At 44.8% G+C, this 13,017-nt stretch overlaps 2 protein-coding genes across 3 annotated transcripts in view; one reads left to right on the top strand and one right to left on the bottom strand.

The window, feature by feature from the left end:
- Positions 1 to 417: 417 nt before the first annotated feature.
- On the bottom strand, positions 418 to 3,737 carry LOC125968531 (uncharacterized). Of its 2 annotated transcripts, XM_049719696.2 has the most exons (12): positions 3,486 to 3,737; positions 3,209 to 3,357; positions 2,974 to 3,127; positions 2,070 to 2,426; positions 1,715 to 1,996; positions 1,608 to 1,631; positions 1,446 to 1,547; positions 1,349 to 1,379; positions 1,225 to 1,274; positions 1,096 to 1,130; positions 923 to 979; positions 418 to 708 (listed from the first exon to the last, which is right to left on the bottom strand). In XM_049719696.2, the coding sequence occupies exons 1-12, from the start codon at positions 3,544 to 3,546 to the stop codon at positions 631 to 633; spliced, it is 1,380 nt and encodes a 459-aa protein (XP_049575653.1). In that variant the 5' UTR covers positions 3,547 to 3,737; the 3' UTR covers positions 418 to 630. The 2 variants fall into 2 exon arrangements, with proteins under 2 accessions (XP_049575653.1, XP_049575655.1); XM_049719698.2 differs by lacking the exon at positions 923 to 979 and having other exon boundaries at positions 3,486 to 3,732.
- Positions 3,738 to 6,252: 2,515 nt separating this feature from the next.
- LOC125968823 (uncharacterized) overlaps positions 6,253 to 13,017 on the top strand; it is a 67,618-nt gene continuing 60,853 nt past the window's right edge. Inside the window, exons 1-4 of the mRNA XM_049720260.2 lie at positions 6,253 to 6,634; positions 8,271 to 8,540; positions 8,843 to 9,106; positions 9,335 to 9,598. Coding sequence (XP_049576217.1) covers positions 8,393 to 8,540; positions 8,843 to 9,106; positions 9,335 to 9,598 — 676 coding nt within the window. The 5' untranslated portion in view covers positions 6,253 to 6,634; positions 8,271 to 8,392. The remainder of the gene's footprint in view (positions 6,635 to 8,270; positions 8,541 to 8,842; positions 9,107 to 9,334; positions 9,599 to 13,017) is intronic.

Genomic DNA, 13,017 nt, shown 5'->3' with positions numbered 1-13,017 from the left:
CCCAGCAGCCAACAAAAGAATTGGAAGGTGCATCGGCCCCCGGCGTGTTCTTTCTTCCACACAGCAAAAAAAAAAAAAAAAACCTTTGTGGTATTTTCTGTTTGCACACCTTAAGCAGGCATGACAGTTTCTTTTTGGTTTGCTTTTGTCGCAATCAAGAGGAACATAAAGCAAAATTCATGACGGTCTGCTTGAACAATACTATACATTAGCAGCGCCCTCTACAGGATATTTAGCGACACTTACAGTGGGCAACCAATACTCAACTTCGAATTCAATATTATTTTTGTCCTTGCTTCTGAAAACAAGTTAGTGATGCTTCTATAGAAAATCACATGAAGTAAATTTCTTTACGAGAAGAATTCAAATTACGTGTCATTTATTTTTTCCAGGGCTTGTGTGTCATGTCACAATACATTTATCACACCTTGGCAGATTTTATTAAGCACTACTGGCAGGTAGCTACATAAAGCAAACATCACATCCTGTCTAATTGTAGAAGCATGGCTCTCCGCGTGAAATAGAAGTAAGGAAATTGCTTTTCCTGTCTTGCCGTGTTTAAAGCCAGCTTATGCTACACAAACACACAATAATGAAGTATAAATACAGAGGGAGGAGGGGGGGGGGATTCTAATGGATGGGATTTGTGAATGTGGTGTGGGAGTTCCATAATGGGGATCTGGCGGTGGTGTCCCCGCTGGCCCATTCCTGTACACACACATATACACACAAACATCAACACAATCATAACACAAGCTGCGAGCAACCCAGCATGAAAGCGTTTCCTGCAGCATAGCTTCTAGTTTAGTTTTTGGTAACTTCTCGCACAGTTTGGAAGGGAGCGGTGTCACATTTTAGGGCTAGCAATCATTGATTCTACTGAACAAGGAGAAGGCCCTTAATTTCGAGTGTACTGACTGACCTTGGAGTCGGACAACTGAGAATTGGCGCTGACACGTGAGTGAGATAAAAGTCTTATCTGTATTTGTACAAAGGTTGAAATAAATGATTGCAAACTCAACAACAGCAGATGAATGACTGGATGACTTTTGATGATGTTAGCAACTTGGTTTATAGTTGATGAGTAATAATTACCTGGGAGGTGACACTGGAACACCTGAGAGTTAGGTCTGCAAAAAGGAAAAGAAAACCCCCCACATGATTTCATGACATTATCAAAAAAAAAAAAAAAAAATCAGTTTCCTTTGTTTCCATCTATCTCACCAACAACGGGATCCTTGGCGTGAACTTCAATCCAAAACTTTGCTTCCAGTCTCCCCCCAAAAAAAAGAAAAACACTCACACGTGAAAAATGAAAAAAATCAATGCCGTGCTTTTAACTCAATACCTTTTCTTCTTTTCATCAGCTGCTGCTTTCACTAAAAAAAAAAAAAAAAAACCATTTATAGCTGCACAAAAGCAAAATACGCAGAGAGCAACTGTACCTTTTTTAAGCACCACCACCACCAGCAGGGCCAGTGAGCAGAGGAAGAGCACCACAGTAGATAAGCAGCCAAGGATCAGAGGCCAATCCACACTTGACACATCTGCACACAAGGGAGACGTATGGCATAAAAATGTCATTGGACTCACGTAACACTGGCTACCTGCTGGCGATGGAGAAGGAAGACCTGAAATTAAAAAAAAAAAAAAATCATGTTGCATGTAAGACTCACGAGCAACTCTAATGAGGAGAAACGGCCAAACTGAGTACCTTTGGAAATGGCCAGAGGGCGGCTACGTTCCGAGTGACTCCACTTCCCTCCCAAGAGAACGCTGTACTGGCACTCGTACAAAGCCACCAAAGTGTCCTGCACGGGCACTGGAAAGGTAATTTTGTGGCTGGTGAGGTGTGCTTGTTGACTGACTACGGGAAGTTGTCTGTCCAACAAGTAGAGGGTGAACACTGGGCCGGGGTACGCGGGAGAACCCGCGCAGAGCATGTGCCACACTTGTTTGTCTCGTTGGAGGACAAGGGTGGGTACGGGCAGATCATCTGCATGGATGTATCCCAAAAAAAGACAGTTACAAAGAATCAGGAATGAAACTCGGGCGCAAAGTGCAATCACCTCTCACAGTGATTCCAATCTTGTTGCTGAGAGTTGAATTGAAAATGTCCCCTGCCGTGGCGGTGCGGTAGATGCAGGCGTACTCGCCGCCTTCTCCCCGTTTCACCGGCCCCACACTGAACACTCCTGCTTGGGATTCCAGCTTTGACACCCCAGCGTCATGATACTGACTGCTCACGGTCTCCCCGTTTGAGGATGACCACAGCAAAAGAAAGGAGGTCGGGCTGTAGGCGGACGGAAGAGCCGGGATGGAACAGCTGAAGGACAACATGTCGCCACGTTCAACCGTGCCACCGGGGGGATCCACTGACAAGACTGGAGGTGGTAGGGTGGGTACAGCCAGAGTGGGGGAGACATCTAGGGAGGCAAGAAACATTAATGACACAATGGCTGTATATGCACGTTCTCTCAATTTGCTTTTTTCATTTCAGCAGCAGCATCGGTCGTTTGGCCCGGTCCTCCTGTCCTAAGCTGTGGGGACACAAGATCCAGTCTTGAGGTAGTCCTCCAAAATGAACCCGTACCTGACTTTGTTCTCCTGATAAGCAAAATCATCACATATGGGCAATTTGTCGTCTAACCTACGCACGTGGAAACATTTTGAAGAACTCATTGTTGAGTATTCGGTCGGCATAAAAACGACACACCCAAAGAAGAATCGATTTCCTTCCAGAGTACTTATCGTGCGGTTTACCGCTCTTGCTCACCAAAGCCCCGGTTGTGACTATCTGCAATGTGCATTGTGTGTGATGTTATGAGTGGGTGGGAGCGTTCCAAATCGAACGCAGGATGTGACAACCGCGATACACACCGCACATGCACAGAGCGGGGAGCACCTGCAGCGGATGGGAGGGTTTGTTATTTTGTGCCACACGGTGAAATCAGTGCTGAGTGATTTACTTACTTGTTGGATGTTTAATGGATAAATAAGGACTGAAAGGACTATAGAGGCCTTGCTGGTTCTTATACATGCAGCAAAAAAGTTCAGGTTCCCCTGTCACGGATGGGTGGACATTAAAAAGGACTTCCTCGGTGGGAGACAGCTCCACTGCGTCCACCTGAAGGAAAGGGGAAACACACAAAATCAAGTGGACAGACTCAAACATCCCGGAAAACCCAAAAGCCTAAAAAATAATGACCTCCACGGTGAATCTGAACAATTTGAAGAGAATTCCTCGGTGACCTTCTGAGGCCCGGCAGAACAGGGCCACCGAGGCTCGGGACCACGAACGGATCCCAAGTTCAGGGGCGGGCGGGCTGCGAGCAGACGTGGGAACCCAAAGTGTTGCTAGTCAAAAGAAGCGGACGTTACACAAGTGGAATCGGTTCCCCTTCCAGATGAAGCAACAGTGCAGCCAAACGACAACAACACACGGCTAAGTGGACGACAATATTGGATCGGACGGCGTTTCTTACTCCATAGCGCGAAAGAAGTTAGCAGCAGCTTTTGTCTCCAAAGTGATCGTCCACTTTGCATCTTTGATGCAGACGAGAAAAAGAGCGACTGCTTAAAGCTGCCTCGACAAAAAAGAGCTCCCCCAACACCTCCCTGTCTCTCTTCCTCTCGACTTTCTTAACACATATGACATCCTTCTTAAGTCACGCGGTGTGTTGTGATGGAGGGGGCTGAACACTTCCTTTTTGTGTGGTGTCCACCGATCGGATGTATGACGTAATCAAAAGCAGGCCCGCCATTGTCTTTTCTTTTGTCCATTCATGTTGTTTCAAGATGATCTTATAACCTTCAAGCGACCTCAATAACTGCTGGCATGGGGATGTTTGTTTTGTGTTTTTTTTTTTTTCCTGCATCCCAGAAGGCTCGAGCTGTCTCCTTGCGGGTCTTCGTGGCCGCTCGGCTTCACGGTGTTGTGCGCAGCAGTAGCAGGACCGCTGTGCGGCCACTGATTCGCTGATGAGCTTGTTTGGGGTTTTTTTTTTTTTTCCTCCCGGGGGCATCATCACATTTTGGAAGAATTCAAAAGAGTTTGAATGAGTCCTTAAGATACAGTGGATTCTTTTTCAAAAATTGTTCAGCCCTGGTGTGACTGTAAATCACCACTGGCCAAATTCACTTCCTAATGTTGTTTGATCTCATACTTTAAGGACCCAAGGCAGTGATTTGTTCGCAAACAATTAAAACTAAGGTTTCTACTAATGTCCGCATGAGGACGTTGAATCCTAATGATTCCCGTGATACGAATGTGGCTATATTTCAAAAATCTTTCATTGTCTTGGATGAAAGAGCACAGGCTCAATCCGCTCTGCTTTTTGTCACCTTCACCAGGACCTTTTCTCGAAATAGTCAAACTCTCCTCTGGCACACATGACTACGGGAGCCGTTTCCAAGTTCCAGGGGAGAGGAGTGACCCATTTCGAGTGCAGGCGGAAATCCCAGTCGGAAGGTTTCTTACCTGGGAAAAGGCTCTTTGCATTTTAGTCACTTCTCTAAAATTAGCATTGTTAAATGTGAAGTAGGTTGCAATGCATTATTCTGATTTTGAGGGCTCAGAAGCAGGGAGCGCTTTCTGCACTGTGCGAACAACCGAGGAGCATTTGCAAAATCGCAGACCTATCGATCACCACCATCGGGCTCAGCATCCAAGGAGGGGGGGTCATTTTCGATGTGCATTATGATCGTCTGTGTTATACTACCCTCTAGTGGCCAGAACGTGTCAACGGGTATTGAAAGAGAAAATCCCGATCCACAAATCGGGTAGTGCTTGACCTTCTTATTAGTTGCATGTGGTTTCCCTGAATGCTTGCTATTTGGTTTTTCTTCGTCTTGCCATTGTACGTACCTGTGACTCTTTTGAGTCGTTTATCTTGTGACAACTCTGTCTAACCTCGTGTACATTTTTGTCATTTCTCACATTTGTTTTCATGCACCCTCGTATTTTGCAAATTCAAGTCTTCTGTCACCCGGCATTGCCGTCGTCCCAGCACGTTGCTACACCGACGCCACAGAAATCACTTGAAGCCCGAAATGGGCAAACACAAACGCTTGGCTTGCACGCAATTTGTCCATGAGGCCTCGACGAAGCATTAGCTGGGGTTACTGTTTTTTTTTTTCTCTTCACGTTGTCACGTACTGTATGGTTGGCTACATACGTTGCATTTAAAGAAAAGTATTCATTTATATCATTGCGTAAAGGCAACAGAGCGTGTTGGGAAAGCCTTTTTGCTGTGTGACGATGGAAAGGTTTGCGTCTTTCTGCTCAGTCACGCGCCACAAGTGGCGTAAATAAAGAGGTGCCGTGTTAGCTGTTTAAAGGTGCTGGCTGCCTTGACAGTATTTGGAGAAATCTGTCAAGTGTTTTATCCCGTGTTAAGCACATTATATTTATGAAAGCGCTGTGAACTGAATCGCCCCGGTCCATATTAAACTTGTCGTTTGAGCTGATGACGTCATTCTCTGCCCCCACCGACTGACTTCAACGTTCGAGTTAACCTGCGCTTTGTTATGTCAAACGGCACAAAGCAACACGAGTACACAACATTTTGCGTGGGGTGGTAAGCCAGGGTCGCGCGTGTGCTTCAAAGAGTTACAGTTCAATGAGTCTAAGAGTCAAGTGTTTTTATTTTTTTTAGGGAACAAAATGCCTCGCGGTCGCCCCCCCCCCCCCCCCCCCCAAAAAAAAGAAGATAATTGCACAAGTTCTACATACAAATGATTAATAAAATAATAATTCCTCAAAAGATGTGAGAAGGGACAAAATCGTATTGAATCCCCCACCCCAAGACTGTGCCAATAAAATCTTTGTTGTTTTTTGCAAACAAAATGATGCCCTGTGCATTGCTTACGCAATCGTGTCCAAATTATTTGGGGCTTAAGATGTCCACGTCTCACGAAAGAAAAACAAGCCATGCCACCAATGGTACGCAAGTGAACCAACCCATAGAGGCTATTTCAGTGACGTGCCATTCCTTTATGGTCTATGTGTGTCTCCACAATCGTCGTCATTGGGATTTTTTTTTTTTTTTAGTTATTTCTTAATTAGGTTGGATGTCTTTTCGGGAGCGAGGATTCCTACTACTGCCACAAAAGGCGCCACCGCGATAAGGGGCACTCGAATGTCGAGGAGACGGCTGTGTATCTGTTCAGTGGAGTTGGAAAAGAACCGAAAAGACTTGTGAAAGGACATAAAATGCCGCTCGTCGTGACTCGGATAGGCAACAGTTATGACATTTCGTAAAGACTTAAAGGAGCTGTATGGCGTAAGACAAAGGGGGTTATGTAAGGCTGCGCAGCAGCTTTTGCGTACGTGTAGCGCGCACGCACTCGTCATAAAGTTCCCAAATGCAGCCAATGAACGAGCAACAAATGTGCAAACTTTCCAAGCGCCATTGAAGATGACGCCGATTGAGCGCTTTATAGGAAGCTCGCTCGCTGAGTTCTTACGGCTCGTTTGGTTCATTTTACTGGCCTGCTCGCACCTCTTCACGCGGCTCCAGCACCAGCTCCAGCAGGTCCGAACGCTCCCTCGCTTCCTAGTCATCCTCGAAAGAAGAGAACTTCTCCAAGCTCCTGTGCTTGGTGCTCGTGTACAGCCAGCAATTTGGGCAAGGTAAGGGCGTTGAATTCAATTACTATGTTGCTAACCATTTTGCGCAAGCTTTAGGCGCATGAATAAAACTGGACTTAGGAGAGAGACGACGCTTTTGTTGTGTGTGTGTGTGTGTGTGTGTGCCTTGCTTTTTCTCTGCCACGTCACTTATACACGATAAAGAATACATTTTGATTTTTGTTAACAAATTGAAATCAATGTTGCATTCTTAAACAGAATGTGGCGCGTTTTGAATAGAGATTACACGTTACCTTGATTTCAAAGAAAGCCTATTTTAAAAAAAAAAACTTTTCTGCAAACGGTATACTCTAAAAAGAATGAATTCAGACTTGTTTTCCCCAACAGTTAAAGGAATCACATTTTGCATTTTGAAACTGAACGTGGTGGGGTTTTTTAATATAGTTAATCAAAATACGTTACCTTGCTTTCAAAGAAAGCCTATAAAATAAAAACATTCAAAACCACTCATGGAAACTTGATTGCAAACGGTATCCACTGTCAAGAATAAATTCAGATTTTTTTTTTTTTTTTAAACAAAGGGAATCACATTTTGCATTTTCAAACGGAACATGGGACTATAGCTAATCACCAAGTGTTGCCTCGGCTTCAAAGAAAGTCAATTTAAAACAAAAGATTTTAAACCACTTTCATTGCAAACCGGCCGTCTACATTTTTTAAACAATAAAGGGAATAAGTTTCCATTTTCAAACCGATCATGACATCGTTTAAAGTGTTACCTTGGTTTCAAAGAAAGCCTATTTAAAAAAAACAAAACCTTTTAAAACCACTTTCATTGCCAACTGTATACACTGTTAAGAAAAAAATTCCGATTTTTTTTTTTTCAACAAAGGGGATCAGATTTTGCATTTTCAAACAAAACATGGAATTTTCTGAATATAAACAAAATGTTTTCTTGGTTTCCGACGAGAGCCTATTTATAACAAAACATTTAAAACCACTTTCATTGCAAACCATGTACATTATAAAGAATCAATTCGGATTTTTTTTTTAAACGGACTCATCACATGATTTTTTTTTAAACGGACTAATCACATGTTGCATTTTCAAACCGAACATGACGTTTTTTAATATAATAAAACACATCACCTTGGTTTCAAAGAGAGCTTATTTCAAACAAAACATTTAAAACCACTCATAGAAAGCTTATTTCAAACAAAACATTTAAAACCACTCATAGAAACTTTCATTACAAACGGTATACACTATAAAGAATAAATTCAGATTTTTGTTTCAAATTCAAATGGGAATATTTAGCATCCACAAACAGGACATGGCGTTGCGTGGGGGGGGAGGGGGGGAATCACAATGTTAACCTTTGTTTCAAAAGAAAACCTGTTTAAAACAAAACATTTCAAACCAGTCATGGAAGCAAACAAGAAGGGCGAATTGAATTTAGTCTTATTAATAGCGGATTACAGTTTGGGGCCAGTGCAGTTTCATCTTTTTCTCTCACAAACAAAAAAGTAAAGAACAATTGACAATGGCTAAATGAATATTCAGAAATGAAAACGGCAAAATGCGTCTTAACAGTCTTTCCTCAAATGTGTACTTTGCACACAGACCAGACCAGACCAGAGTGAGTGATGATGCACCTTGCCCTCTTCTGCTTTTCTAGTGCTGACAGCGGTGCAGACAGAGGAAACTTGCACGGGCGCTACTACAACTGTGACGTGCCAGCGCAAGAAGGGCGAAAAAGTCATATTGACAATCTCAGCCGGAGCTACTAATACCAAATGGATGAAAGGAACTGTTGATATTACGGCCGAAACTGATAAGCGTGAGATTAGTGATGACGTGAAAAAACTGACGATCCTGAACCTGGAAGAAGGCGACGAGGGAGAGTACACGGCCAGCACATCACCAGCCCAAAAGTTCCAGGTCCAAGGTTAGATGTTGCAGGAAAGCCGCTGGCCACACAAAAAAGCTTCTTGTGCACCATTTCCTTCCCACAGGGCACACACATGTTTTTAGAATGTGCGCGCGCACAGGGACAACACGCACACACTCCACACAGGGAAACTCTCTTACGCTCAGGACAAAAGTTGGAGAAAAATGTCCAAAATTTGACCAAAATAGCAAAACATCTCGGCGTCCTTTTCAAAGGGTCCACTTAGCGCCACAGTCTTTGCTCCAATGTACTTTGCGCACAGACCAGAGTGAGTGATTATGCTTTTCTTGTGCTGGCAGTGGTGGACTGCATCGGTAGCAGTACCGCCGCCACACCCGGGCTGTGCCAGGGCAAGCCAGGTGGCAGAATCAAATTGGCGCTCAGCGACGGAACTGCCAGCCCAATCGCCTGGAAGAAGGCGACGGATAAGATTACGGCCAACAACTCCAAGTACCCAGGTGGAGTCGACAAGGCTACCCTGACGATCAAGAACCTGGACGACGAAGACGAGGCAAAGTTCACGGGCGGCGCCAACGGCGAGGGAGAACATTTTTCCGTCCAAGGTTTGATGTTGCAGGAAAGCCGCTCGCCACACGAAAGCTTTTTGTGCACCATTTCTTGATATAGGCACAATCACGCACGCACACACATTTACAGGCTTGAGTGAGAAAAACTAGAAGGTGCACATGACAGCACCTTAGCCAAATGATTACCAAACAATTTTGCTAAATGTACACTCACAATCCATCCCGTGTTACCAGAATGTACATCTGCTTTTCTTGTGCTGGCAGTGGCCGACTGCTTTGGCGGAGATACGGGAACTACCGTGACGTGCGAGGGCAAGCAAGGCAAAGACCTCAAATTGAGAATCTCAGGATCAGTTACTAGTGGTTCTGTCACCTGGGCGAAAGTGGACGGCACGTTCCCCGGGGGCTGCGAGAAACCAGGACCCAAGGATGAAGGTCTGCAACTCAAGACCCTGACAGCACCCGATGCGGGAACCTACAAGGCCACCTACGACGGCAAGACTGTGTCCTTCACTGTCAGCATTCCGGGTGAGTTTGATGTTGCACAATCCACTCGGTGGTACGAGACCCGAAAAGCTTTGATTGAGCCGGAACCATTTTGCATTTCATTGGCAGTGGAAGCTAACCAAGAAGCTAGCCCATTCAGCGGCGCTTTTTCCTTTACAAAGCGCACTCGCGGTGCTGCGTGCAAAAGTGTGCGGCAAGTTCAAACGTTGCCAGCTGACCTTTTCCAATTGCCATTCTCCCATTCATATCCGAAAGGCGGCGGCGGCGGCAGCGGCGGCGGCAGCGGCGGCGGCGGCGGCGGCGGCGGCGGCAGCGGCGGCGGCGGCAGCGGCGGCGGCAATACCACTGACACAGTTGTTGTGCACAACAACAAGCCCGGCGGCGGCAGCGTCCTGTCCTACTCACCTGCTCTGCTGGTGACGGTCACCCTGGTGCATCTGCTGCTTCAGCTGGCCGCCTAGAAGACAGCAAGCCGAAGGTGGAGGCAGAAAAAGTGAGCGCCAGCCACTGCATGCATTCTGCCATTGTTTAGCCACTATAGGCGCATTTAGTCATTGATTAAGCTTACATTTACCACTGTAGGTGCATTTAGTTGAGTTTTGCCACTAGGCGGGCGTATTTAGTCGTTGATTAAGCTTACCTTTGCCACTCGCTGGCGGCGCATTTTTTCGGCTTAGGTTTGCCACTGTATGCGCATTTTGCTTTCGATTGATAATGCTTCTTTTGCTTATTGTTCTCCCCCCCCCCCATAATCAATAAAATGATCAATCAATCCTTGTTTGCTGAATGAGCTCATTCATAAATGGCAAAGGGTGAAGTTGAATTTCGATTCTGCAAATTTAAAATCATTTAACCTTTGCCACTATAGGCACATTTAGAGAGATTTGCCACTGCAGGCACATGTAGTCATTAATATTTGCCTTAGATTTGCCACTATAGGTGCGTTTAGTCATTGATTAAGCTTAGATTAGCCACTGTTGGCGCATTTTGCTTTTTTTATTTTCCCCATAATCAATGAAATGATCAATCCTTGTTTGGTCTGAGCTCACACATGGCGAGGAGCGAAATTGAGTATGTTGGAATTTCCATCCATCCATCCATCCATCCATCCATCCATCCATCCATCCATCCATCCATCCATCCATCCATCCATCCATCCATCCATCCATCCATCCATCCATCCATCCATCCATCTTGTGTACCGCTCTCTCCCCGGAGCCTATCCCAGCCGTCATCGGGCAGTAGGCGGGGGACACCCTGAACTGGCTGCCAGCCAATCGCAGAGATATGAACAACCATCCGCGCTCGCATTCTCACTCATGGGCAATTTGGACTGCTCAATTGGCCTACCAAGCATGTTTTTGGGATGTGGGAGGAAACCGAGGTGCCCGTTGAAAACCCACGCGGACACGGGGACAACATGCAAACTCCACACAGCGAGGGCCGGAGGTGGAATCGAACCCGATTTAAATGGTTTACCTTTCAAACTCTTTGTAGATTTTCACTTCACATGCACTATGAACCTTTCGAGCTCATAGAGAACTTTGGAAGGATGCAAGAAACAGTTGAGCATGTTCGGAATTAATGTTTAGGTCCCGATGAGATCAATGTCCGCATTTTTGCTCGAAAAAGTATTTCATCCTGCATTTTTTTTTTCATTCATTTTGAGTATGCCGCTCAGAGCGCATCCTCACAGTATTGTTTGCCTTGCCAAAGCATCTCTTAAGTGGATGGTGCGTTTAGTTATTATCTTGAGATTCATTTAGAGCACAAGTGGAGAACCCTTTTCCCTTTTTAGTGTTTGAAGTAATCCTCTGAGGGCCGACTATCAAATACCTAATGAGAATTTGAGAGTTACACCGGTCTCTTTTTTTTTTCTCTCCCGCCAAGCGGCATACAGTGGATATGAAAAGTCAACACACCCCTGCTCGAGTGCCAGATTAGCCTTAGGAGAGGGGGGAAATGAGCTCAAGAAAACCGTTTCAAAACCTGAGCGCAGCTCATTCCAATGCATTGAATTACTGCACTAAAACTACTGCCCACAAGGTGGCAGTGTTACTGCAAACGTTCCCTCAACAGCCAGTCCGTGAGACGATCCATTTACGTTTTGCTTTGTTCGAAAAGCAATCTTGATTTGTCCGTGGGCGCGGCTCTATTAACTTTTAAATAGTACATATATCGGTTTAAATTCATCCATCCATTCATCCATCCGTCCGTCCGTCCGTCTATCCGTCCGTCCGTCCGTCCATCCATCCATCCATCCGATTTCTGAATCGCTCACGAGGGTCGCGTTTTCGATTTCTGCATCAATCACGAAATGAAATCAATAATTTGGAATAAATAAATGGAAATACGCTTGTTTATTAGTTGTTAATTATTTACGGCCTCATGCACACGGCGCAGCGTAGTTTGATGAAGTGAGTTTCTGCAAAGTCTGAATTTTATTGCTATGTTCAATCAATGATAAAAGCAGACAGAACTGAAGGTATCCTCACTCAAATATTTTACTCTCGAGTATTTTCATCCTCTGTGACTATCAAGTCGACCCCGTAACAAATATGGATTATTTTACCCACTGAGCCATCATAGATGTCTATTAGACCTCTCGTCTATGCGCATATTTAATTTTGACGTCTATATTGGGTCTATGGAGTAATCCAATATGGACGACAAAATCTCTTTAGTTGCCATAAAACTGTTTGCGTCATTTGGGTGTCAAATGTTGGAGCGAGAGAGGTTTAGTGAGCCAAAGGGGCTTTTTTTTTTTTTACTTTACTACCGACTGGTATAACTTTCAGTGCTCTTGAAATATTCACTGTGGTTGAAATGCAACACTGTCACTAGCTGCTTTGTCTCTTGAATTGCAACAAGGAACACAAAACAACGACTGTAAATTATCATTTCACTTCATTTAAGGCCACAGCTTTGAAAAGAAACCAATCCGCTAACGGCGGGCCTTTAGTAGCAATGTCGCTTTGGAATTTAATTCAGGAGAACTCTCGTCTGTCGTACAGCTGTCTGAATTGTAAAGTGTTCCAATGCAATTCCAATATATATCCCTGAAATGTTTCTTGCTGCCTGCCACTTTGGGTCTAGCTTTTCTCAATAATGTGAGTGAACGCGATAAGGCTGCCTGATGGAATGCGACGTGTTTGAAAAGAGACCAAAGTTTAAAAAGATAAACATTGGATAAAGGGAAAGAACAGAAGAGACAATTTGATCAAAGTTAATGTACATTTAGTTGATTAATGGGTGAGTCACACTTATACACACACACACACACACACACACACACACACACACACACACACACAGGCTGAACTGTAGGCAAGGCCCTGCGGAGCTCCACCAATGACAATCAAGGACAACGTTGCCGAGCTGGCACAATTGTCCTGTAACTATTGAGCTATACGGAAGGACTGCTAATGAACGCAAACATC

Source organism: Syngnathus scovelli, chromosome 5 (genome assembly GCF_024217435.2).
Source record: "Syngnathus scovelli strain Florida chromosome 5, RoL_Ssco_1.2, whole genome shotgun sequence".
In the NCBI taxonomy this organism is placed as follows: domain Eukaryota; kingdom Metazoa; phylum Chordata; class Actinopteri; order Syngnathiformes; family Syngnathidae; genus Syngnathus; species Syngnathus scovelli.
The sequence above is the reverse complement of the archived record's forward strand: the minus strand, read 5'-3'. Positions and strand labels throughout refer to the sequence as shown.

What these genes read in the sequence shown, in the direction of transcription:
- LOC125968531 (XM_049719696.2), bottom strand. Translation starts at nt 3,546, where the DNA reads ATGCAAAGTGGACGATCACTTTGGAGACAAAAGCTGCTGCTAACTTCT. An exon ending in GATTGGAATCACTGTGAGAG is followed by an intron (nt 1,997 to 2,069) that starts GTGATTGCACTT and finishes ACATCCATGCAG; the next exon opens with ATGATCTGCCCGTACCCACC. An exon ending in CTCAGTTGTCCGACTCCAAG is followed by an intron (nt 709 to 922) that starts GTCAGTCAGTAC and finishes GTGTGTGTACAG; the next exon opens with GAATGGGCCAGCGGGGACAC.